The 27649-nt window shown below is 42.7% G+C and overlaps 1 protein-coding gene across 11 annotated transcripts in view; it reads right to left on the bottom strand.

Moving 5' to 3' along the window:
- Nucleotides 1-201: 201 nt before the first annotated feature.
- plcg2 (phospholipase C, gamma 2) overlaps nucleotides 202-27649 on the bottom strand; it is a 155176-nt gene continuing 127728 nt past the window's right edge. For 8 of the 11 annotated variants that reach the window (XM_061283069.1, XM_061283071.1, XM_061283073.1 and 5 more), the window contains 6 exons: nucleotides 26169-26308; nucleotides 10034-10142; nucleotides 9774-9935; nucleotides 5376-5461; nucleotides 5129-5301; nucleotides 202-852 (listed from right to left, as the gene is read on the bottom strand). In XM_061283069.1, coding sequence (XP_061139053.1) covers nucleotides 810-852; nucleotides 5129-5301; nucleotides 5376-5461; nucleotides 9774-9935; nucleotides 10034-10142; nucleotides 26169-26308 — 713 coding nt within the window. In that variant the 3' untranslated portion in view covers nucleotides 202-809. Of the gene's footprint in view, nucleotides 853-5128; nucleotides 5302-5375; nucleotides 5462-9773; nucleotides 9936-10033; nucleotides 10143-26168; nucleotides 26309-27649 lie in introns of those variants that run through there. The other 3 variants (XM_061283077.1, XR_009714916.1, XM_061283079.1) reach the window with 3 other exon arrangements.

Raw genomic sequence — 27649 nt, 5'->3', positions numbered from 1 at the left:
CAGAAGTCATTTATTTACAAATGTGATTGGACTTTAGTTTACATATTTGTAATATTTGTGGATGCTTTGCTTCGGATGTTCTGATGTAGATGCAAAAAATCGCGAGGCTCTGGTTCGTATCTCGAAAAGTTCGTGAGTACAGGCGTTTGTAGAGGAACTACTGCAGCAAGAGTGAAGCAATTAGATAGCTTCAGACTGTGATAGCGTGAGATGTTTAATGGCCACTCAATGGCGCAAAAACATATATATGCAGAAATTACTTTCTGTAACTTCCACTAACAACCAAGGCTAAGTGCAGCTTTATCCAAAATTTGAATATCTTAGTCTCTCAGTGGAGATGTACACTATCACGTCAACATACAACATTTAAGGAGACTATGCATTAACTAAAATTAATAAAAAAATAAAATAAAAAATAAAAAGTTTCCAGTCTCTTGTCTGTGGCATGCTTTGGCTAAATTGCACATAAAAAAACAAGAAAGACAGCAAGAATGACAACAAATTTGTGATCTTCTTTAAGTGACTTTGCACAATTAGCATTATTTAATGGTTTTACATATCGAAATTGCTAAAAAAAACCTCTAAAAACAAAAAATAAAGTAAGAAAAAAACGAGAACCTGACACTGACTTGATAACAGAAATGAGAAAAATAAACAACAGTAACAGTGCGTCTGAATCGGTAAGCTTTGGAAATTAAAGGCAAGGCACAGATATTTGGATTGAGATTTCATGGGACTCATTGCAATCTCTTTTATTGTCAGTGTTTCTTCTTGTTATGCAGCAGGAGGAAGTGAGGTTTGGTCCATTCTCAGGAATAGAATGTACTGCTTTTTAGCTTCTTTTGTTTTGCTCTAGAAGATAAAAACATGGATTTAAACATATAGAAAATATATGTTATTATTCAACCATATACAGTGCTGTGAAAACATGTTTGACCCTTAACTGATCAAGGCTCGTAACAATTTTTTTTTGTGGAGCAGTTTTTCTACCCTCCGAAAACTTTCTAATGCGGAGAAATTCTTTGCCTGCTGGCCAAGTAGGATTCTTCCGCTTATCCGGGGTCGGGTTGCAGGGGCAGCAGCTTTAGGAGGGACTCACATACTTCCCTCTCCCCAGCCACTTCATCTAGCTCATCCTGGGGGATCCCAAGGCGTTCTCAGGCCAGACATAGTCTCTCCAGCGCGTCCTGGGTCGTCGACGGGGTCTCCTACTGTTGGGACATGCCTGGAAGACCTTCCCAGGGAGGCGTCCAGGAGGCATCCTGATGAGATGCCCAAGCCACTTCATCTGTCTCCTCTCAACGTGGAGTAGCAGCGGCTCTACTCCGAGTCTCTCCCGGATGACCGAGCTTCTCACCCTATCTCTAAGGGAGAGCCCGGACACCCTACGGAGAAAACCCATTTCGGCCGCTTGTATCCGGGATCTTGTTGATTTGGTCACGACCCATAGCTCGTGACCATAGGTGACGGTAGGAGCGTAGATCGACCGGTAAATTGAGAGCTTTACCTTTTGGCTCAGCTCTCTCTTCACCACAACAAACCGGTACAGAGTCCGCATTACAGCCGACGCTGTACCGAGCCGCCTGTCGATCTCACGTTCCATTCTGCCCTCACTCGTGAACATGACCCCAAGATACTTGAATTCCTCTACTTGGGGCAGGATCTCATCCTCGATCCGGAGAGGGCATTCCAACCTTTTCCGACCGAGGACCATGGACTCGGATTTGGAGCTGTTGACCCTCATCCCGACCACTTCACACTCGGCTGCGAACTGCTCCAGTGAGAGCAGGAGACCACGGCTTGAGGAAGCCATCAGCATCCCCCAGGGGGTGGATGTGATTTGCCCAGAGTTTCTAAAGTTTCTGTATGTTGTGTGGCTGTCCTGGTTGACAGGCTTCTACAACATTGCATGGACATCAGGGACAAATATCAGGGACAGTACTTCTAGATTGGCAGACAAAGGTGGTGGTTCCGTTTTAAGAAGTGGGACCAGATAGTGTGTTCAAGTTACAGTAGACTCACACTCTGCGGCCTCCCTGGTAAGGTCTATTCAGTATTGAAGCAGAGGGCCCATCTGGAGTTCAAATCTCAAATTCAGGTGGAATAGTGGCATTCATCCCGGTCATGAAACAGTGTACCATGTCTAAATAGAGGAGTTCAAGTATCTCGGGATCTTGTTCATGAGTGAGGGAAGGATGGAGTGGGAAATCTATTGACGAATTGGTTCAGCGTCCACATCACAGCGGACGATGTACTGGTCTGTTGTGGTGTAGAAAGAGCTTAGCCAAATTGAAAAGCTCTCGATTTACCGGTCAATCTTCTTTCCTGCCCTCAGCTATGGTCAGGAGCTATGGGTCGTGACTGAAAGAACATGATCCCGGATACAAGCGGCCAAAATGAGTTCTCTCCGCAGGATGTCTGGGCTCACCCTTAGAGCTAGGGTGAGAAACTCAGTAATCTGGGAGGGCCTTGGACTTGAGCTGCTGTTCCATTGTGTAGAGAGGGGCCAGATGAGGTGGCTTAGGCATCTTATTAGGATGCTTCCTGGACACCTTGCTGAACTTGATCCAGGAATGTCTCAGTGGCAGGAGACCCAGAGGACGACCCAGGACACGCTAGAGAGGCTATGTCTGCCTTCCGGCCTGGGCACGCCTTGGGCTTCTCCGGGATGAACTGGACAAATTGGCTTGGGAGAGGGAAGTCTGCGACAAGTATTGTCAAAGCTGAAAGGTATGAAGTGTTGCCTCATTAATATGTACCGTATTTTCCGCCCTATAAGGCGCACCTAAAAACCTAAATTTTTATCAAAAGTCGACAGTGCGCCTTATAGTCCAGTGCGCCTTATATATGGATCAATTGATTAATTTGTTGATCCATACTGGTTGTACACGGTGCTCTGCCAAAATGTTTTAGTACGTTTTAGTACGACTAGTAAATTACAAGGTCGCATCGCTTCCCAACATTACGGTAACTGTAGTCAGGGGGCGTCACCGAATAGCTGTTGTACCCGCGAGGCTATTTCATTTCAAAATAGGCGTTAGATCGAACTTTAGTCAGTTCCGATCATTTTATAGGAGATCGTTTGAGAAACGCGATTGTTTACACTTTGCTGAGGCTCATGGGAGATTGCGAGCTGAGGCTCATGGGAAATTGCGGATGGCTAATGCTATAACGATAGCTGCTATACGCGCGAGGCTATTTCATGTCAAAATAGGCTGCTCTGTTAATGTTTTGAGTAAATCTACGGATCGATATGGAAGGGAAACATAGGTAAGTAGTACCAATGCGTTAGATCGAACTTTAGTCAGTTCTGATCATTTTATAGGAGATCGTTTGAGAAACGCGATTGTTTACACTTTGCTGAGGCTCATGGGAAATTGCGAGCTGAGGCTCATGGGAAATTGCGGATGGCTAATGCTATAACGATAGCTGCTATACGCGCGAGGCTATTTCATGTCAAAATAAGCTGCTCTGTTAATGTTTTGAGTAAATCTACGGATCGATATGGAAGGGAAACATAGGTAAGTAGTACCAATGCGTTAGATCGAACTTTAGTCCGTTCTGATCATTTTATAAGAGATCGTTTGAGAAACGAGATTGTTTACACTTTGCTGAGGCTCATGGGAGATTGCGAGCTGAGGCTCATGGGAAATTGCGGATGGCTAATGCTATAACGATAGCTGCTATACACGCGAGGCTATTTCATGTCAAAATAGACTGCTCTGTTAATGTTTCGAGTAAATCTACGGATCGATATGGAAGGGAAACATAGGTAAGTAGAACCAATGCGTTAGATCGAACTTTAGTCAGTTCCAATCATTTTATAGGAGATCGTTTGAGAAACGCGATTGTTTACAGAGGGCTCGTTGGTTATTGGCTAGTGGGTGCATACCGCAACCATAGTCAACCTGAGTTTGTTGCAGTAAAGCTTCTATTTTATGCGCCTTATAGTCCGGTGCGCCTCATATATGGACAAAGTTTTAAAATGGGCCGTTCATTGAAGGTGCGCCTTATAACCCGGTGCGCCTAATAGGGCGCAAAATACGTTATATGCATACGTATTAATGCTTCTGACGATAATAACTTAGTTATAAGGTCAATGCTTTACATTTAGTTTATTTTCAATCCAATAATGTTAAATGATTTCACCATTAGAACAGGTAAGTTTGTACTTCTTGCTGAAATGCGTGGGCAAGAAGTGAAATTGAATGTTCAGTGCACACAAGAAGTAACAGAAGCCAATGACACTGGCAGTTATTTAAATGTTCTTGGTACGTTTATGATCACCGTCTCATTACACTCTTAAATAGATTTCAATCACTCTGTTCAACTGCTGCTGCTGTCATTCATAATTTATTCAGATTATGGTTTAATATTGATATTTTGTAATTAATTAAGATGAAATCCATCATGGACAACACTTCTCACCCCCTCCATGACATTGCGCGGTCCCTGAGCATCTCCTTTAGCAGCAGACTATTACACCCACGGTGTAGGAAGGAAAGATTCCGCAGGTCCTTCATTCCCACTGCTGTCAGACTCTACAACATGCGTGGTGGCGCCTGATAAAACTGTGTTTCGTCTCTACCACTACTAGTGGCACTTGTCTTTGTCCTTGTCTGTTATTTATCCTTATTTAAATTTGGCACTTGTATTCTTGCACTCTTGTATGCTGCTGTGACAAGTAAATTTCCCCGCTGTGGGATGAATAAAGTTCTATCATCATCATCATCATCATCATCATCATCTTAATTAACTTTATCAGACAGCTACTATTTGAGTAATTTCATAATTGAACAAATATGATGGTAATCAGATTTGGGTAGTGCTAAGGAAATTGGACTCAGCTTTCTAAAATCTGTGGTATCATTTTAACTCAAGAGGGGCAATCATTTTTGCATATAGGGCCCTTTATGATTAAATTAGTCAACAGAAATTATACTCAGGTTGTTTTTGTGAGATGTCAAAATTGGCATCATGACGTGAACATTTAAGTGTGATAATATGCATAAAAAACAAAACAAAGAAATGTGATAAATATGCACCAAAAACAAAACAAAGAAATCAGGATGGGGAGAATACTTTTTCACTGCACTTTAAAATTTCCTTTGATATGAAAAAGGCTTACCTGTTCTCACTTGTGCTGCATTCTCTAACAAAATGATTTGATGTGGAAGGTTCGTAAGGGGCGGGGGAAAGCTTAATGTTTGTGTGTGTATTGTACAGGAGTCCTTCTGAGCTGAACTCTGCTTGTTTTTTCCTCAGTTGATTGGAGGAGAAATACAGTTCTTCTACTGTGTTCTGAGAAACATGAAAGGATAAAGACACAGTATTTCAAGTAGGTTTGTGTACTCTGATATAATTTGTGTACTCACCTCTGGCTGTACTTGTATGTCAACTAAAAGAGAGGCTAATTCTAAGTTTTCATTGTAGCCGTTCTTTAGAGGCACAGAGCGGTAACCTTAAAAAAGAAAAACATTAAATCAGATTTGATAAAACTTTCAGATACACACTTTGAGTTCCTTAAACTTCAAAACTGAGGTTTTTGGTTTGTTTTTAAACAGTGTTCCAAAGATTTGGTTACAGTCAGTTTTTCAAACAAAGGCAGTGTAAATAATTGAAAACACATAGAGGAGGGTTCTCACTGGTCTCATCCTAAGACCCCCGATCTCCCACAAAGACCCACCAAAACCCAGGGCGGGTCAGGGTGGAGATTGCTCTAAAAAGTTAGGAAGTTCCTTTTCAAAAGAAGTCATTGATTCGCAAACCTGCTCCGGAGAGGCAGCCTTGTACAAGAATCTCAAGAATGTGTTATTCCATACACACTAATATGTCTAGGTTGCTTTAAGTCAAAGGTATGGTGAGTAAAAGTCTTCTTCATTTTAAGTAGTGTTGTGGTAGACATTAGAACAGGCCTCTCACCCCGCAGGCACATGGTGGGAGCATGTTTCTATTTATGGTCTTTATGACGCAATATGTGCTTTTATCTTTCATGTTCATTATCTTGGTGGCAGTCTTGGATTAAAAATGTGTTTAGAAATTCAGATGTGTGTGTTTCATACTGCCTCATTGGTGACCCTGACGTGATGTGATAAACTCATTTACGCTTTTTGAATTACTGTGCATGCCTTTTAGACTAAAGAGGGTGCCACAGACTTTTTCAAGGTTGATGGACTCTGTGTTACATAATCTCAACTTTGTATTTGTCTATCTCAACGACATTCTATAGCCCACTCCCTCACCAGAGGAACATCTGTCACACTTAATGCAAGTTTTCAAGCACCTTGATCCACACAGCCTTATTGTAATCCCAGCCAAGTGTCACTTTGGTCTGCCTGTAATGTGTAATCAACTTTTTGGGCCACTGAATGTCAGCCTAGGGTGCGGTCCTGTTGTCCGCTAAAGTGCAGGCAGTGGTGGATTGTCCTGTCCTGCCTCAGTTTAGGTGCTGCAGGAGTTTTTGGAGATGGCTAATTTTCATAACTGGTTTCTTCCCCCTGCAATTGACTGGCAACCGGTTTAGGGTGTCCCCCGCCTACTGCCCGATGACCGCTGGAATAGGCTCCAGCACGCCCGCAACCCCCGTGGGGACAAGCGGTATAGAAAATTGATGAATGGATGCTTCCTTCCCCTCGCAGCCCACCTTCTGCAGCCTCTATACGGTGCTTTGAAAAAAAGAAAGGCTATTGACCCGGTCGAGTGGTTTCCGGAGCGGGGACAAGCTTTTCAACAGGGTAAGGACACCCTCGCAAATACAGATCTCTTCACCCACCTAATTTCTACGGCGGTGATGGCTTTAACTACCGACACGTCTGATGTTGCTGTTAGTACGGTAATTGAGCAGCCGGTAGCCAGTGTGTGACAGCTCCTTGCGTTTTTTTAGTTACAGGCTGCAAGTGAAACAACACAAGTACAGTGGTACATCTACTTACGAACGCCTATACTTACGAAGATACCGTATTTTTCGGACTATAAGTCGCAGTTTTTTTTATAGTTTGGGTGGGGGGGGGCGACTAACACTGAGGAGCGACTTATATGTGAATTTTTTCATAAATTTTTCAAAAAAAAAGTTGAAACCGCGAAAAACGAACCGCGATGTAGCAAGGGATTACTGTAATTTGAATTTCAAGTGACGTCAGCAGCGCCGCGCCGGTTGTTTACATAAAAGACAAATATTCGATCACGGGATGACGAAGGGCCCTACGCACTACCGGCATCATTAGCGTCTTTGTTTGTAAGTGACACGGAGGACGAAGAATTTGAAGGATTTAATGATTTGGAGTGACACAGAAAGTTTGAAAAACTATTATGGCTTTTATGCACGCCCGGTCCTACTCTACAAAGCTCTCTTTCACCTCCGTGGATGGAAGTCGGGGGCCGGCGCTCGGCCGGGTGGCTGTCCGGGGACGGTGGATGGGGCTTGGACATGGCTTTTACGCACGCCCGGTCCTACTCTACGGAGCTCTCTTTCACCTCCGTGGATGGAAGTCGGGGCCCAGTGCTCGGCTGGGTAGCTGTCCGGGGACGGTGGATGGGGCTCGGACATGGCTTTTACGCACGCCCGGTCCTATTCTATGGAGCTCTCTTCCACCTCCGTGGCTGGAAATCCCACCTCCGGGGATGGAAATCCACACCGCCACACGGCTGGAAGTTGACCCTGGTGCTTGAGGCTGTGTGGTGGTGAACTATTTATGTTATAGTTATTTGACATATTTTATTTCGTGTAGCAACTTGTATATGTTTTTATCGTTACATTCCAGTGGCTGTTGGCTCGTTGAACTCTTGTTTTGTTAAATAAAGAGCCGTTTACCAAACCCACGTCTTTCCTTGTACTTTGTTAACGCTACAATATAGTTATATACTAGATCTTTGGAATAACGGCGTTGTTGACAAAGGACAAGGAATTTGATCGATGGATTTAATGATTTGACACAGATGGTTTGATATTATTATTGCTTATATAATAGTTATTTGATATATAATTTATATATCGTTATATGGGCGCGCACCCATCGTTGACATAAAGGACGATCGATGGATTTAATGAATTGGAGTGACACAGATGGGTTTATAAACGTGTTATTTATGTAATAGTTATTTGAATAACTCTGAATGTTACGTCAGGCCCGTTCTCAGCATACCTATCGTTTAACCTGTTGTTGCTTGTTCATGTCTGTTCTTTGTGTTGTCAAATAAATTTCCCCCAAAATGCGACACGTACTCCGGAGCCACTTATATATGTTTTTTATTGTACGTTATTGTGCATTTTATGGCTAATGCGACTTATATTCCGGAGCGACTTTTAGTCCGAAAAATACGGTAAGAAAGATAAGATTGAGATACGAACCGGAGTCTCGCAATTATTTTGCATCTACTTACGAACCAGTTTTCAACTTCCGAACCGACATCCCAACCACCTCTCCACAGCTGGATTGTCTCCTTTGCTTTGCCATTCCTTGTTCGTCTCGGCGTGTTAGCAGTGTAAAATACAATTAGTAGAGTCAAGTATGTCTCCTAAGACTATCGATATGACTGGTGAATGCATGCGTATCGTCGAGCCTGCAACGGTGTATGGTGGTGGGAGTTGTGCCAAAGTAGGTATAACGTGCTGCAGGAGCGCTCACGCATTGAGTGAAAGACGGAAGCCGTTGCTGTGCGGCATACAGTACCAGCTTGTTTTCATTAAAAACATGAAGCACACAGTTCTGTTTGTCAATCTCACTGTTTAGAAGTTAAGTTCCTTTTTTTTTTTAAGTTTTCACTCGCATTCTGCGGTCAGTGACCACTGACACAGTCGGAAAACTCATTAATTGCACCAAGAAGTAATGACAAGTAAGAACACATGAACACATTGTAGGGAGTATGTGGACGAATACAATAATTTATTAGCTATCACAGCAGTCATCGGGCAGTAGGCGGGTGACAGCCTGAATGGTTGCCAACCAATTCCAGGGCACACAGAGTCAACTAACCATCTACACTCGCACTCATACCTATGGGCAATTTAGTGCTCAATCAGCCTACCATGCATGTTTTTTTGGGTCTAGGAGGAAACCGGAGTTCCCAGAGGAAACCCACGCAGGCATGGGGAGAACATGCAATTTTCACACAGGGAGGGGCAGAGGTGGAATCGAACCCGCACCCTCCTAACTGTGAGGGAGATGTGCTAATAATAATAATCGTACCAGCTTAAATTGAACAAATCACCTCTGGCTGTTTCAAAAGAAAACTGATTGTGCGAGAACATTATCACTTCCAGCGTCCACCCGTGTCGCCATGTTTGGTTTGTTCATTTGTCCTGGCCTCTGCATTTTCTTGTTTTTGCAATAGCCACATATTACACCCCAAAACACATTGTTCCTTTGTGATTACTCAACACCACCTGTGGTATGGCTCGGACCCTGCGAGAGTTGGGACAAGATGAATTCTCAGGGTTTTGTGAACTCACAAAGTTTGGTACCGGATCCTCTAAAAAAAATGGGTAATTCTGGTAGGTAGGGTCCTTCATAGCATCCTACTGCCATTTTGCAGAATTTTACTGATTTACATGACATCCATCATTTTATTCCCTAAGGTCTGGTCTTTCCCCACAAATCAAAAACTTTTAAAAAAAATTTAGATACACACGCATGCACACACGCACGTGCACAATGTAATCTGGATTGTTTCAAGAGCGTTTAATATAATTAAGTCATCAGAGTTAATGAATTAAAGTATGTAATTACTAGGAAATAGAGATTTGTGTGAAAAGCAGATGTGCAGCTTGTTCTTACCTGAACATATACCTTTGACAGGAAACGTGGCCTGAGCGAGGAAGTTCGGATCTGAAAACATGTCTTCCTCATTGACTACAAAGCGCAGAAAGGTGAGCTCGGGCTCATACACTTTGAAGCACACAGGCTGAGTTTTCCACACTGGGTTCAGACCGTTATCTCCTACAGTCAGCAGAAGACAGACATTCGATATTATTGAACTCGTGTTGTGTCACATTTTGTTTGTGTTGTTATGAAGACGTTAAAATTATCTTGCATACGATAGACAGTGGTCTTGGACTTTACTTCAGTGTGACCGCACAGTTCAATCTCCACAAAAGGACTAGAAATTGAGCGGCCTAGCTTTGGCAGGTGTCTGGCAGCAATCACCTGCAAAAGACAGATGAATTAATTTTGAACAAATTTTGTTTTGTATTTGGTCGGGGTCAAGAACATACTTAGTATGTCACACGCATGACCAAGGTAGGCTTGCGTCTACTTGGTCATGCGTGTGTGCAAATTTTGCCTTCAAACAACTCAACTTTGACACAAGTGTATGAGCGCCACCTATCAATCATTACACAATGTGCAACAAAATTTAGCACTTATGTGAATCAGTGCACCTATTGCTTGTCATTGCAGCCTATGACTCTACGTAGCTTACATGCCAGTGCCGTTTGTAGTCAACTTTGTCCTCTTACAAAAAATGCATCTAGAATCAAATATGCTTTGATGCACATTTTATTGATTACCGTATTTTCCGCCATATAAGGCGCACCGGGGTATAAGGCGCACCTTCAATGAACGGCCCATTTTAAAACTTTGTCCATATATAAGGCGCACCGGCCTATAAGGCGCATAAAATAGAAGCTTTACTGCAACAAACTGAGGTTGACTAGGGTTGCGGTCTGCACCCACTAGCCAATAACCAACGAGCCCTCTGTAAACAATCGCGTTTCTCAAACAATCTCCTATAAAATGATTGGAACTGACTAAAGTTCAATCTAACGCATTGGTACCTCTTACCTATGTTTCCCTTCCATATCGATCCGTAGATTTACTCGAAACATTAACAGCGCGGCCTATTTTGACATGAAATAGCCTCGCGCGTATAGCAGCTATCTTTATAGCATTAGCCATCCGCGATTTCCTATGAGCCTCAGCTCGCAATCTCCCATGAGCCTCAGCAAAGTGTAAACAATCGCGTCTCTCAAACGAGCTCCTATAAAATGATCAGAACTGACTAAAGTTCGATCTAACCCATTGGTACTACTTACCTATGTTTCCCTTCCATATCGATCCGTAGAATTACTCGAAACATTAACAGAGCAGCCTATTTTGACATGAAATAGCCTCGCGCGTATAGCAGCTATTGTTATAGCATTAGCCATCCGCAATCTCCCATGAGCCTCAGCAAAGTGTAAACAATCGCGTCTCTCAAACGAGTGCCTATAAAATGATCAGAACTGACCAAAGTTCGATCTAACGCATTGGTACTACTTACCTATGATTCCCTTCCATATCAATCCGTAGAATTACTCGAAACATGAACAGAGCAGCCTATTTTGACATGAAATAGCCTCGCGCGTATAGCAGCTATCGTTATAGCATTAGCCATCCGCAAAAACCAATGACCCTCAGCTTGCAATCTCCCATGAGCCTCAGCAAAGTGTAAACAAACAATCGCGTCTCTCAAACGAGCTCCTATAAAATGATCAGAACTGACCAAAGTTCGATCTAACGCATTGGTACTACTTACCTACGATTCCCTTCCATATCAATCCGTAGAATTACTCGAAACATGAACAGAGCAGCCTATTTTGACATGAAATAGCCTCGCGCGTATAGCAGCTATCGTTATAGCATTAGCCATCCGCAAAAAACAATGACCCTCAGCTTGCAATCTCCCATGAGCCTCAGCAAAGTGTAAACAAACAATCGCGTCTCTCAAACGAGCTCCTATAAAATGATCAGAACTGACCAAAGTTCGAGCTAACGCATTGGTACTACTTACCTACGATTCCCTTCCATATCAATCCGTAGAATTACTCGAAACATGAACAGAGCAGCCTATTTTGACATGAAATAGCCTCGCGCGTATAGCAGCTATCGTTATAGCATTAGCCATCCGCAAAAACCAATGACCCTCAGCTGGCAATCTCCCATGAGCCTCAGCAAAGTGTAAACAATCGTGTCTCTCAAACGATCTCCTATAAAATGATCGGAACTGACTAAAGTTCGATCTAACGCATTGGTACTACTTACCTATGTTTCCCTTCCATATCGATCCGTAGATTTACTCGAAACATTAACGGAGCAGCCTATTTTGAAATGAAATAGCCTCGCGGGTACAACAGCTATTCGGTGACGCCCCCTGACTACAGTTACCATAATGCTGGGAAGCGATGCGACCTTGTAATTTACTAGTCGTACTAAAACGTACTAAAACATTTTGGCAGAGCACTGTGTACAACCAGTATGGATCAACAAATTCATCACTTGATCCATATATAAGGCGCACCGGGCTATAAGGCGCACTGTTGACTTTTGATAAAAATTTAGGTTTTTAGGTGCGCCTTATAGGGCGGAAAATACGGTACATTATTTTTTTCAGACTGTGGCTGACAAGTGAAATGTTCACACAAAGAATACATAGAAATACAAATAATATCTATTGCTGTGTGAGAAATTAGGAAAATGAAAAAATCTATAGTAGGCCTAAACTATAAGAGTACAAGAGATAGCCAGCCACGTCTGATACGCTTCTGTCTCTAATTCTGAGCCCTTCCAGCTATACATCCATGTCGCACACGGACTCCTCTTCCTCTGATTCCTCTACCTCTTCCTCTTACTCTACCCCTCATCTGCCTTATACCGCCTTGATCCATGCTTGCAAAGAACACAGGTCTGAAGACTAATTGCAAATTGAAAAATTTTGTCAAGTGTCAGAAAGGTGCTTTTAGTGATTGCATACTGATCAGGGAGTTTCTAAGAGTTCGGAGCATATGGTTTCTGTTCTGTAACCATAGCTAAAACACTGGAGTTTTTACATCTTGAATGACATCTGTGTTAACAGTTTTCCAAAAAGGGGGGGGGGGACTGTCAATCCAATGAGAATGGGTTAACACAATTGCATGAGGTGTCTTCTGCTCTGCTAAGATGGTGATGATGAAGACTAGTTCCCACTTTTTTCAAACAGGTCAAAGCATTTCATTAAAGAGTCCTCGTTGAACGTGTCAACCCCACTCGTGACAGAGAGAGAATGTCATCAGTGACAGATTGACAGACATTTTTTTCAATTTTGACAAAATTATGAGGATAACTCAGATTCGAGTAAAGTAGACAACACAAGGCACGCCAAACAAGAAAACAAGTGGCGGCGCTGCATGGCGCCTATGAGCATGCAGGCAGTCGTTTTTTTTTTTTCTTTCATGTGGCGGCTTTTCAATGGCACAGTGACAAACCTTTCGTCAAAATTGGTGCTGCAAAATTACCGTTTTTCTCCGTGTATAGTGCGCAAAATTTAACTAATTTATTGTCCTAAAATCTGGGGTGCGCATTATACATGGGTACAAAATATTTAAATTTTTTTTTTTTTTTAATTTTTTTTTTTTAAAGAAAGTCATGGTGCAACAAAACCAACAACAGGACTGACCGACAAAGTCGTGGAACAAAAAGACAGGGTGACATTACCAAAGACAGGAACAGAAACCACATCATGACAGTAACACATGCAATGATCCGACGGTGAGCGAGGGGCAGACAGGACTTAAATACAAAACACGTTACATCGATTGAGATGACACAGGAAGAGAGGGGCGACGCGAACAGAAACTATGGCAACCTAGACACATACCAAAACTGGGGACGAGACATGACAAATCTCCCCCGAAATAAAACTTGAAATCACCTTTCTTCTTGTTTGTTGTCAATCGCGCATCGCATTCAGCCATCCTGCCCAACACACTTAGTAAATTTCATAATTGACGACACATCGTTTGATGCGATGGTGCAATCCTTGATGGTGTGTTATTGTCAAATATTGTTTGTTTTTTAATCTCCATCGCGGACCGGACGTCATACGGAGGCAGTATCACCGCATGCGCATTATGGATCCCATGCGCAGAACGGATGCGCAAGACACGTCAGCTATATAAAGAGCGAGAGTTCAGTTTTCTTCCTATTAGTTTCAATTCACAGTTTAATTAGCAGTTTCAATCAGCAAATAACAAAATGCGTATTACAGGTAATATTTTATTTCACAACACTTTGCCTTGTTCCTTTCGTCTCTGCTGTTCACTTCAAACACGCTCCATACGAACACAATGCTCTGGTATCAGACAAGGCTTGCTCGATCACCTGCTCGTTTGCTGTCTGTCACAATGTACCCTACACAAATCCGAAACATTTGTTGCGGCTCCGAGTCACGACGAGGGGCAAGTTTTGGTTTCCAAGGGTGTTTTTATTCCTCTTCAACGTCTCTCCCATACAGAGCCGCCTTTTTCACGTCCGCACGCCTTTTTCACATGCGCGCACGGAGCGCGGTGGTGCGTTTACGGGCAGTCGGAGAAATCAACGCCAACAAAAACAATTACATCCAGCCTAGTTAAGACCATACCAAGGACTATAAAAATGGGACCCATTGCCTCCCTGCGTGTGTGACGGTCATTGTGACTTAAAAAAAAAAAAAAAAAAATTAAAAAATTCATAAAAATTGGGTGCGTATTATACATGGGTACAGGCTTTTTTCCAGCATCAGCATGCCATTTTTAGGGTGCGTATTATACATGGGGGCGCATTATACACGGAAAAAAACGGTAGGAGAATTACTCTGATTTGTTAGAAACGTGTGATGTCTACTGCCCAGGCCGTGTGGATGTTGTTGACATCTCAAGATGAACAAGGAAGCAGATGTTACTGGCAGCAGCGGTGAGGACGCGGCAGTGTCAAAGTGATTGCTTAGCGGCCTGCCTGGCATACAGTGAACTTTTTTTCTCTCATGTGGCGGTTTATTAAAGTCACCTAGTGAAAAAGAAACGATTTCCATCCATAGGCAAGCAATCTGGCTATCCATACAGTAGCAGGTGGTGGGTAAAGGATATGACGTTACTCCGGTTCCAACATGGTGCTGTCCATTTAAGGTAGATAGAGGGATTATTTTGCCAAATACAAGACCAGACACAAAATAGGGTCACAAGATATTGACCGAACTTTACATTATTGCTTCCTTTCCCCAGCAAGACCTCAATGTGCAACATCCACGGTTACGCATTAAATTTTATCCAGATCCTGAATCCAGTGGATGTGTACTGTTTACTTTTTTACATTAACTCTCACTTATTTCACCTGTTTTCATAGTATAAAGAGGTAGGAACTTTCAACATTACATTAAACGTGTGTATAGACATTATTTTGCAATTGTTTTCAATCATAAGCTTTCCTACATATATCAACAACTTCATGGTCAATGGTAGTTTTTATTACCTGCTTCTAATTGCATTAGACTCATTCTAATGCCTTATTTCTAGGTATCAATATTGTTTGTGTGAGAACATTTTATCACGATTTTCATCTTGAAGGATATTAGTATCATTACCTATTAATCACATCAATATAACTACCAGTAACTTGATATAATTATATTTTCTGAAGCCTGTATAAAACTGGTAGCCCTTCAAATGAATTCATTCCAATGAAGTATCACTAAATTTCTAGAAGGTTAATGACTAGAGGTGTAAATCGCGGGTTTTGTCACGATACGATATCATATCGATACAAAGAACCACAATACAATATTTGCCGATATCTTAAGGCCTGCTGTGATTCATTCACGATACATCACGATATATAGTGCTCTACGATCGATATATTTTTTTTTTAAATAAAAAATATGGAACAATATCCTGATTTATAACAATTCACACGCAAAATCAACAAGGTACTGCAAACTCTTTATTTAGGAAATTACAAGAGTATTGTAGTATACAAAGTGCTTATTTTAACACTAAACTTTGATGTCGTGTTTTTTCTTTAAATGTGCGGCGAGATTTGTGCTCCCTGAATATTTGATCACCGCATGGCAGGATTTACAAACTGCACGTGTCTTGTCCGTTGAGCCATCTTTTCTTTGGAATCCAAAGTGCTTCCAAACGAATGACTTGAAGCCTAAAGGGGAGCAAATTTCCTCGTCTTTTTGGACACTAGCCATAGCACCAGCCCAGGAGCCGCTTACTAGTTGTCGACTCCCCTTTCACTTGCCTGCTCTGCTCACAACACAACACGCCCCGCACTGCTCCCGGAAAGAGGAAGCAAGCAACAATGAACTGGATTTCAAAATAAAGTCGCGTCTAATGTCCGAGGTCAAACACGGCGATATAAATCGATGTTTACGTTTAGCATCGATGCCAATAAATCGTAGAGCATTATATCGATTAATCAATGTGCATCGATGAATCGTTACACCCCTATTAATGACCCATAATGTACCGTGTTTTCCTCACTATTAGGCGCACCGGATTATAAGGCGCACCTTCAATGAACGGCCCATTCTAAAACTCTGTCCATATATAAGGCGCACCGGATTATAAGGCGCATAAAATAGAAGCTATACTGCAACAAACTGAGGTTGACTAGGGTTGCGGTATGCATCCACTAGCCAATAACCAACGAGCCCTGTTAGGGTTTGCAGAATATCTTCATCGTATGATTATGTTGGAATGTAACCTGTAATAATTTAACTAGCTTGTCCCGTCTAGACAAAAGTAGTTGACCAAAGTGCTAAAATCTTTTCAACTGATTGACTAGACGCAGAGGAAGCAATTAAAGTTGCTTTGTTTACAGAAAGTCGTAAAAGGCCCCCTGCTATGCTTTGATCAGCAGGGGACCGGCTTCACCCCAACCCGTGTGTTCCCATACCCCCACTTTCAACCCCACTCTGTTTCTCTCAATAAATATGCACCTGAAAAGGCCTGAGTCAGACCTCCATTCGACCATCGCTGTAAGCACAGCTATGAATGGACTCTCCGCCTGCAGGTGTTTGAAATGACTTGCTTGACTCCTTTGTGGTTCTTGCAAAATAAGTTAGAGTGAGCACCACCCTAACATTTTGGTGCCGAAACCCGGGACCCTCATACTCGCCATCTGGCTGACGGAGGAGGACGTGCTGCATTGTCGACAAGCCAGCGTCCTTTAGGGGGACCTGGAAAAGAAAGTCCTGGGAGGAGAATTTCTTCACTGGGCCAGCATCTTAGGTCTGCCTTCGTCTGCCAGAGGTGGATTGACGGGTTCCGGCAGTGCAACGGACCAGGGGTCAGGTAAGTTAAAAATTGTGTGGTTGTGAAACGCGTAAAAGGTGCACGGGAGACAGCTTGGGTTCAAGTCCCAGGGGACGAAACAGGCTAAGAAAAGCAGAGCTTCTTTTTCGTTCATCGAAGGAGTGCGTAGATTTTTCTTTGTCTGTTTTTCCAAGCTGAGGGATCTGGCTTGGGTTAGAGTCCCAGTGGAAGGAACGTGCTAAGAAACACGGAGGTTCTTTTTTGTTAGTCAAAGAAGAGTGTAGATTTTTCTTTGTACATTTTTCCGGCCAAAGAACAGCTTGGGTTCAAGTCCCAGTGGAAGGAACGGGCTAAGAAAAAAGAACAGAGCTTCTTTTTCTTAATTGAAGAAGGGCGTAGATTATTTTTTTTGTCCGTTCTTCCAAGCTGTGTTGGAGGGTTTTACACCCATCCTGGATAGGCTTAGAGATAAAAAGCATTGGTGTTTGTGTGGTTGAGAGTGCGGCTGGTAGGATAAATTGACTGCAGAGAAGTTGGTGAAAGGTCAATTTAAACCTGCATTGAGGATCCTCAAAGAAAAGAAAAAAAAATTGTAAAAATTGTATAAATCTAAAATACCAAATTAAGATGGGAAATAAAAACGGTAAATCTCTAGCTCTTGAAGAAGATGAGAAGTTCATGGCGAGTAAATGTCTTAATTGTATGCAATACATGCCGAAGTGGGAGAAATAGTATGGAGTAGAAGGGAAGTTGAAAGTTGAAGTGTGGAAGATAGTGGTTGACGTTTTGGAGGAGAGTGTGAATAGGAAGTCAAAGGGACTGAAAAAGGAAAGGAAAGAGAGGGAGTTGAATTGTGCTAGAATGTGGTTGAAAGCTTCACAAGAGAGAAGAGAACAAATTCAAGAGACAAAAAATGGAAAGATAAAAAGTGATGAGACCACCATTCAATTAAGATTTGGAAAAGAATTCTGGGTGCACAGTGGCATCCCATTCAATGATGCAGCTGAGAGTGCTTATCAGCAACATCTTAGAAATGCGCTCCTCACTGTTTCACCCCCCGACTTAGGCAACTGGGTGAGAAAACATTTGGTGGAAGTAGATGTTGCAAGTGTGGCAACAACTATGCAATGGGCCAGACATGCTGAAAAGGTGATCAAAAGAGGCAAAAGTTCTGATGTATTTCATCTAGGCAACGATGATGATGGTGACCTAGATGAAGATACAACAGTCTTCTTCCGTGGGTCCCAGCAGGCCAGAGGAAGAGGTAGAGGCCAACATGGTCGCAGGCCTCCATATAATTCAAAACCCCCATCAGATTCTGACAACTGTTGGAACTGTGGGAAACGTGGACACTGGTCAAAGGAGTGTCGTCGTGCAAAACAGTACCAATCAAAGGGTGGAGGAAGAGGCAGAGGAAAAGCCAAATTTTCAACATGTCAAGCTCCCCCCCCCCTTTTTGACCGCTCATGCTAATGCAGAGACATTGTATGCTACTTTTAATGGAAATTATTGAGTGGTTGTGTTGTAAAATTATACAAACTTCTATATGCAAGCTAAATCTGAGAGATTGAGTGTTAGAGTTTGCAGAATATCTTCATCGTATGATTATGTTGGAATGTAACCTGTAATAATTTAACTAGTTTGTCCTGTCTAGACAAAATTAGTTTACCAAAGTGCTAAGATCCTTTCAACTGATTGACTAGACGCAGAGGAAGCAATCAAAGTTCCTTTGTTTACAGAAAGTCGTAAAATCTCACGTACCTCCGTGTACCCTCATTTGACAACCACTGTTCTAAGGGGACAACTTTGCGTTGGCAGGGCTGGGTAACTGGACAGTTGTCTTCAGTTCCCAGGGAAGAAAGGGGTGTTGTAGAGTCCCCCATCCGGATGAAGCAGCTCTTTTATTTTTAAAAGAGGACTTCGCGTAGGCAGGGATAAGAAATTTGTGTGGTTGAGTGTGCGACTGGTAGGATAAATTGACTGCAAAGAGAATTTGGTGGAAGGTCAATTTAAACCTGCATTGAGGATCCTCAAAGAAAAGAAAAGAAAAAGAAATAAAAAAATTGTATAAACCAAAAATACCAAATTAAGATGGGAAATAAGAACGGTAAATCCCTAGCTCTTCAAGGAGATGAGAAGTACATGGCGAGTAAATTTCTTAATTGTATGCAATACATGCCAAAGTGGAAGAAAAAGTATGGAGTAGAAGCAAAGTTGAAAGTGGAAGTCTGGAAGATAGTGGTTGATGTTTTGGAGGAGAGTGTGAATAGGAAGTCAAAGGGACTGAAAAAGAAAAGTAAAGAGAAAGAATTGAATTGTGCTAGAATGTGGTTGAATGCTTCACAAGAGAGAAGAGAACAAATCCAAAAGACAAGAGATAGAAAGTTGAAAAGTGATGAGGCTGCGTCTATGTTTGTCAGGCCGGAAGACAATGAGGCCACAATAAGCAGGCGCACTGTCCCGGTCACGGCTCCAGCCGCAGCTGGAAATGCAGCTCAAGCGGAGCAAGAGGGATCTTCTGCTTGTATGCCAAACTTGTATCCAGGTTGAACAGACCTGCACCCTCCCCCATATAACAGAGAAAAAGCCAGGGTCACATTGCTAGAAGTCCTGTACAAACAAGAAGTTTGACCACTGCTGCTAGGTTTTCCCAAAATTTGGACAATGTTGATGTGTGCCCAATGATACAGGTGCCAAACCCTATTGTAGGGGAAGGCCAACCTCCACATACGTATGTTTTTCGGCCATGGACTTTGGAAGAGGCAAGAAAAGCAGTTGAAGGGGTTACCCCTGTTGCTGAAGACCCAGATAAATGGGCAGAAGACATGGCTGGAATCATACATTCCTATAGACTGAATGGGCATGAGGCAGGAGAAGCTGCAATGTCTTCTTTGGGGAAAGACTGGGCAAAGGTTAGAGGTCATTATACAGGTAGAAATAATCAAGGGCCCTTTCCCTATCCCGGTGAGGGAAATCAATTGGTAGGGGAGTTTGCAGCACAATGGAATGATCTTGTGCAAAGAGTGAGAACTATATTTCGAAGACGAGCGAATTACGGTCATTTGGCAGGAATTAAACAGAAGCCTGGGGAAGATACTGATGATTTTCGTTTAAGATTTGAAAAAGAATTCAGGGTGCATAGTGGCATCCCATTCAATGATGCAGCTGAGAGTGCTTATCAGCAACAGCTTAAAAATGCGCTCCTTACTAATTTCCGCCCTGAAATCGGCAACTGGGTGCGGAAACATTTGGTGGAAGTAGATGTTGCAAGTGTGACAACAACTATGCAATGGGCCAGACATGCTGAAAAGGTGATCAAAAGAGGCAAAAGTTCTGATGTATTTCATCTAGGCAACGATGAGGATGATGACCTAGATGAAGATACAACAGTCTTCTTCCATGGGTCCCAGCGGGCCAGAGGAAGAGGTAGAGGCCAACAAGGTCGCAGGCCTCCATATAGTTCAAAACCCCCATCAGGTTCTGACAACTGTTGGAACTGTGGAAAACGTGGACACTGGTCAAAAGAGTGTCGTCGTGCAAAACAGTACCAATCAAAGGGTGGAGGAAGAGGCAGAGGAAAAGCCAAATTTTCAACATGTCAAGCTTCCTCCCCCCCCCTTTTTGACCGCTCATGCTAATACAGAGACATTGTATGCTACATTTAATGGAAATTATTGATTGGTTGTGTTGTAAGATTATACGATCTTCTATATGCAATCTGAATCTGAGAGATTGAGTTCTTTAAATTTGAAAACAAAGAAAAAACTTAATTTAATTTATTTGCCAGCCGTTTTTTTTTGTGTTGAGTTTTTTGGATTGGTGGATTGTTCTATCAGGAACCTTGAGCTGAAAATGGTATGTGAATGTTGTGTGGAGTGCTTGGATGAATTGGGACCAATGTGATGGGAAGACTCCTTTTTGGAGACTGTGTGTGAGATGCAAATGAGCATTGATGACTGAATGCCCGACTGAAGGGAAAATACAGGTTGAATGGTTGAAGTTGTCGGAGACTGCTATGGACAAGTAGTTGAGTGACATTGAAGGAAGAATGATTTTGAGTAAGTTAGATGCTAGGTTCTTTGCAAAAAAAGAACCAAATACAAACAAAAGAAAAATAAAGGTTGCTTTTGACAAGAGTTGCAAAGAACAGACGAAGAACAGTCCTTGACCCGGCATTTGCGTTTGGCGGTCGTCAATGTGGTTCCAAGACCTGCGTCTTGTGGTTTGTCATTTGTAACGTTTGGCTGTTGTGATCCTCCCAAACAGACATAAGTGATTTGTGCTTTTGTTGTTTGTTGTAATTGGTTAGTGGGAGGACTGCTGGAGCTTGCTCGTACGGTGTCTCACCTGTGCCTTCCTGCCTTCCATTGTCTCCACTTAGACTGGACTGTGGAGGGGGGAGTGTGGTATTGTGGTGTGAAAAGGGTGTAGGAGCCGGCTCCTGTGGTGATTGATATTGTAATTTGATTGTGGGGGAGACTGATGTAGGTGTGGGGCTCTGGACTCTGCGGGTAGCTGTTTGCTGGGTTGGGGGGGATGGGGGACGACGGCATTGGTTGTCCCAGTACTGGCCAGGCTGGAATAAATCAGTATGAAAATGCCGGGCCCCCCCCTCTTGCTTCCCTTGCTGTGGCTGCGCGCGGAGTAGGGTCGTACCCACTCCAGGGGTGTGCTGAGTGCGTGGTGGCAAGTGATATCAAAGCAGGGTGATGCCTAGGGAAGGTGTGACAATAGTTGCACGAAGGATAAAAGGCACTGAGGAAAGAAAGAAAAGTACAACCGAAACGTCAGAAAAAAAATAATGGCGTTTGCGCAGCGTTGTTTGTTGGTATTGTTTGTGAGCTGTGTCTCTGCTGTTTTTGTGTTGTCTGTGTGTTGTGTTATGTGTTAAAAGAATGAAATTCGCTAATATAGGTGCACTAAAGAATTTATTTATCTGTAGTCTATCTGATTTGCACCGCAAAACAAAAACGATTTTGTTAAGATAGGAAGGAAAAATAAAATAGCGAGCAATTTGTTTATGGGCAGAAACTGGTCCACGCTCCTTTAATGCCTAGCCTTGGTTAGACAAAATTTGAGAGATGGAAAGAACTTGCTTTCTGGAATTAGATGATCTACAATTATGAAATACCGACATTTCAAAGCTAAATTTAAAATTTGAGAATAAGAGAGCGATTGAGTTAGTTAAAGTTATGAAACTACAACAGTTAACTATTATATTACTTTACCAGCAGTTATTTTGTTTATTTTTTTTATTCGATTGGTGGATTGGGTTGTTACGTTGAGAAAGGAAAGGAAACGATACAAATGGGCAGCTGTATTGAGCCATGGGGTTGTCACGTGCCGTTGACACCTGGCTCAACAGGGGGGATGGAAGGGCAGTTCAGTCAGCTTTATACAACATATGAATTTGATTCATAGTCAAAACGTTTATAAAAAAAATTTGTAGAGCTTGTTTAACATGTGCTAAACACAATCCACAGGGTTATAATGCCTGGTATGTACTGACATGCCAAGATCTGGGAAAAAGCTGGAAAAAACAAAAACATATCTTTAAACTTGAGAGGCGACGATGATCTGACTGAAATTGATGCCATTAAAGTCCCCAGAGGAGATCCTGATTAATAAGAATTAATTGACCAAATTGCAGCGGGATGGGTGTCCTCCATTTGCTGCTGGTGTACGATGAACAAGAACGTTGACAGGATAAATTACATCCATTACAACATGCAGAAATTGGGCAAACGGACACAAGCGGGACTTGAGGCAGTGCACGAACAGCTAGCCACGCCTTCCCTAATGTCAATCCAGAACCGCAATGCTCTTGTTATGTTGTTGTCTGGGAAAGGAAGGGTCTGCGCAATGTTCAGGGAACAATGCTGCACCTTCATCCGGAATGACACCGCCCCTGAGGGGAGCCTGACGAAGGTGATTGCAAGCTTGCAATCCCTCAACACGAGGATGAAAGAGCACAACAAGTGGATGACTGCTTTTGGGAAGTATAAAGCCCTTGTGTCCTCAATTACTGCTATACTCACCTTGTGTGGATGTTGTTGTATTCCATGTCTCCGTGCTCTGTTTAATCGTCTTATCACTACAGCAATCTCGCCCATGGACGACGAGATGGCCCGGGTATGCCTAATGTCTGAACGGCAGCATGTTGATGATAACGATGATGATGATGCAGTTTTTGCACTTGAGTTTACAGACTTTTTCCCAGATCTGTGTGTTTCCGAATGATGATGTCGCAACATTTATCCTTTTTGGTGGAAATATTTGTGCTCATACTTGTGATCCGACAACTGAACATCAAGAGAAGTGGTTGTTTTTGGTAATGTAAAAATTGAGCAAATGTGTGATAAACAGGAGGGAAATGTTGGAATAATTTAAGTGAAGCCTTGGCCTGCCAGACCTGTAGGCCTTGTCTTTACGAGTTTATGGCTTTCCTTTTATCTGCGTTCTTCCTCTTTAGTGACAGGGATGTCTTTTGATCCCTGTCAGCCATATTTATCCTTCCTGTCCTTATGTTATCTGTGTGTTTTTGTTCCTGTAAGAGGCCTTCACTAACAATGAGCAGAGCTTATTTGCATAGGCGAAATGGTTCATAGATTGTTGTTGATCAGAACTGTTTTTCTTTGTTAAGTGTTAAACACAGTTTGAAGTAGTTGCGTACAAGTTATCCTATATTTACTCAATGTTTGTTTAAGGAACTGCATACCAGTTACCTTACATTTACGTAACATTTGTTTTAGTGTTTAGGACAAGTTACTTATTGTTATTGAGTGTTAATTTACTAAGTAGATAAAGTCTAGCAAAGGTCTAGTTGCATTGCTCCACAGGAAAGCGGCAATTCAAGTTATCTGATCACACTTGAGGACAACTCGGCCAACAACTGGAGAAGAACAGATGGACAAACTCTGCGGGGGTCACGGGCTGACAATGGAGTGCTAATTCACACCACACTACATTCCTTAGCTAATCAACGTTGCTACAGACACAATCTTCCCTCCCTTTGGTGTAGCAATGCCTCTCAAATGACTAATGCAAAGGTTGCAGAAAAGGTGCTGTTTTTTGCTGTTTTTCCGGATGTGCTGCTGTTCTTTCGGTGGCGGATCCAGATCGGGATTTGCTCAGCAAACTACTGCGGGTACGGAAGCAAAGACCGAGGTCCAGATCACCCCAACGTTCTGGCTGAAGGTCCCAAGAAGGAGGGGGACGGAGCCTGCGTCGACTGGACTCTATAAATTGGTGGAGCGCATCTCACATGCCGTCCGGCTGGCCGGCAAAGGAGAGTCGTGGTATCATCTGTCCCAGTACGCCCCAGTGAAGGGTTCCTGCAAGGAACCAGATCAGCCATCGACAGTCCCCGCCCCCAGTTCATACAGAGGCAGAATAATCCTCTTCCCCCTTGGTGGCCAGGTAGTCCACCCTGAGCCACTGAAGACAACGACCACGCAGCAGATATTTCCAAGTTCTCCCCGGATGGGGCAGATCTGCGAAGGGGGTGAGAATCGTGCTCACCCTCCACCAGTGGGCGTGCCAAGCCCCCAACGGCTGAACAATCACGAGCAATTTTTATCTTGATTGATAACATTCTGGTCGCCTAAGGCAGAGGGACCGTGTAACTCTTTTCCTGCATTTAATCTGGCCACAGGTTTTTAAGTTACACACAAACTTTGGACTGGAGTATTGAGGGAAAACCTCATCTTCACTGGAAGTTATTGCTTTCATTGTATTTTCTTACTTATGTTTGACTGTTCGGGGTTGACATAATCATATGATAAAACAGGAGGGATATGTTAGGGTTTGCAGAATATCTTCATCGTATGATTATGTTGGAATGTAACCTGTAATAATTTAACTAGCTTGTCCCATCTAGACAAAAGTAGTTGACCAAAGTGCTAAGATCTTTTCAACTGATTGACTAGACGCAGAGGAAGCAATCAAAGTTGCTTTGTTTACAGAAAGTCGTAAAAGGCCCCCTGCTATGCTTTGATCAGCAGGGGACCGGCTTCACCCCAACCTGTGTGTTCCCACACCCCCACTTTCAACCCCACTCTGTTTCTCTCAATAAATATGCACCTGAAAAGGCCTGAGTCAGACCTCCATTCGACCATCGCTGTAAGCACAGCTATGAATGGACTCTCCGCCTGCAGGTGTTTGAAATGACTTGCTTGACTCCTGTGTGGTTCTTGCAAAATAAGTTAGAGTGAGCACCACCCCAACAAGCCCTCTGTAAACAATCACGATTCTCAAACGATCTCCTATAAAATGATCGGAACTGACTAAAGTTCGATCTAACGCATTGGTACTACTTACCTATGTTTCCCTTCCATATCGATCCATAGATTTACTCGAAACATTAACAGAGCAGCCTATTTTGACATGAAATAGCCTGGCGTGTATAGCAGCTATCGTTATAGCATTAGCCATCCGCAAATTCCCATGAGCCTCAGCTCGCAATCTTCCATGAGCCTCAGCAAAGTGTAAACAATCGCGTTTCTCAAACGATCTCCTATAAAATGATCGGAACTGACTAAAGTTCGATCTAACACATTGGTACTGCTTACCTATGTTTCCCTTCCATATCAATCCGTAAATTTGCTCGAAACATTAACGGAGCAGCCTATTTTGAAATGAAATAGCCTTGCGGGTACAACAGCTATTCGGTGACGCCCCCTGACTACAGTTGCCGTAATGTTGGGAAGCGATCCGACCTTGTAATTTACTAGTCGTACTAAAACGTACTGAAACATTTTGGCAGAGCACTGTGTACAAACAGTATGGATCAACAAATTCATCAATTGATCCATATATAAGGCGCTCTGCATTATAAGTACTGTGTTTTTTTTTAATAAAATGTAAGTTTTTAGGTCCGCCTAAAAGTGCGGAAAATACGGTAGTCCAAATCAAGCCCCTAACTTTGCAGCTTATCCAATACAACCATTGCACATATTGCTGTGAATCATTTATCCCAGGAATAAACCTAGTATCATCACAATAGTTTCAGTCATCATATCCATTTGGTTCCCTTTTTCAATAAGCCTTTGTGAGGAGCTAAATTCCAAACTTGATGGATGGATAGAAATAAATGATTATTTAGTTGAGTGCATGTATTTACAGTACGTGTGATCTAACCTACCCTAATAGCGATGCTGTACTTGACGACTTTCTTCTCTTGGTGAGGGTCATAACTATCAGAGCGCATGAGCTCTGGCTGTAGAACGTAACCAGTGTGTCCGTTCAAGCTGAAGAGGGCATGGTTCAGCTGCATGTATTTATCTGGGGGAACACATGATCATAGAATATTTATTCAATGATAGAGTAATGTATTTCCATTTTCAGGTGACTTTACGTATTAAGCATGTGTTTAAGTCAGACAAGGCACACTGCTGACCATTTTTTTCTTGCTGCACAGATTCTCCAATAGACTTAATTGTGTCACTTGCTCACCATCATGAAATGAACACACTCTGAGAGGAGCCACCTTGAAATTGGGGTGTTCCCTGACAAAACTGTCAGTGGACACATTATCGCATAGGCTTAAGAATTTTTTGTCTTGCTCCGGAGACTATACTAGCATATTTTGTCTTGCGCCAAATACATCATCTTGAAGAATCACTGAAAGAATACATCTAAATAAAGTAATAAAGAAATCAAAATGGCAACAGTGTGACGAATATCTGAAAATCAGAGCAGAGCTTTAACTCAAACACCTGGTGACAGAGGTGAGGAAATGGGAAACACTTTCTTAAAGTCGGCCTCAAGAACTTTGAAAGTTAAGATTAGTCGCAAACAGGTGGTGCATCAATGTCCTTGAGCATCCTGCATTGTTTGAAAATGAGAATGGTCGCTAGTTTCAATTCCTGCTATTTGTACAAATTATATTCAAAATGCTTCTTTTTTTTTACAACAAACTTGAGAAACTCCCCTTCATTTTCAGTGGGAACAGTGTTGTTGGTCTCCCTTTTTTTGCTAGCGCATCATAGTCTGGATTAAAAATTGTTGTGGCAATTCTTAGGATAGAGCCATGGTGCTGGTCCGTTAACCTAGGTCTGTGACGGGGTAATGTTGCTGTTCATGTGGCTGAAAGTCACATCGCGTAGATCGAGCCAAATTGTCCACTCTTTTTTAAACACTGGGCACTCAGTGTCCATCTTTCTTTTCCTCGGGCCACTCATTTTAATGGAAGGATTCCAGGGGAAGGTTTGTGGGTGGCTTCAGCATAAAACTGTATCTGAAAGCTGAGCGCGCGAATTACGAGAATGCTGATGTCACAGCACACACTCTAAATTCGGCACTGATAGAAATAGAGCACGGAGAGCGGCATGTCCGTACTAGTGAGTACCTACACGCAGAGAGTGTGCACTGAGCTTTCTGACACAGCCTCCGGTAGTAAATGCGCGGGCGGCGGTTCCCCATCAGTCATTGCAGGGAAAATGACCAAAAAACATGTTTAATAATACAATTTATTTAGGGTTGGCGAGCGGATTAAATGGCCCCGCGGTCCGTTGTTTGCCCATGTCTGGGTTAGGCCTAAAGAGGCCGGGACTTCTGGTTGTAGTTGAAAAAGGCAATGGCTTTTGCTTTGCATCGTAGGGTCTCAATTTGGCCAAGCCTGGA

Source organism: Syngnathus typhle, linkage group LG7 (assembly GCF_033458585.1).
Source record: "Syngnathus typhle isolate RoL2023-S1 ecotype Sweden linkage group LG7, RoL_Styp_1.0, whole genome shotgun sequence".
In the NCBI taxonomy this organism is placed as follows: domain Eukaryota; kingdom Metazoa; phylum Chordata; class Actinopteri; order Syngnathiformes; family Syngnathidae; genus Syngnathus; species Syngnathus typhle.
The sequence above is the reverse complement of the archived record's forward strand: the minus strand, read 5'-3'. Positions and strand labels throughout refer to the sequence as shown.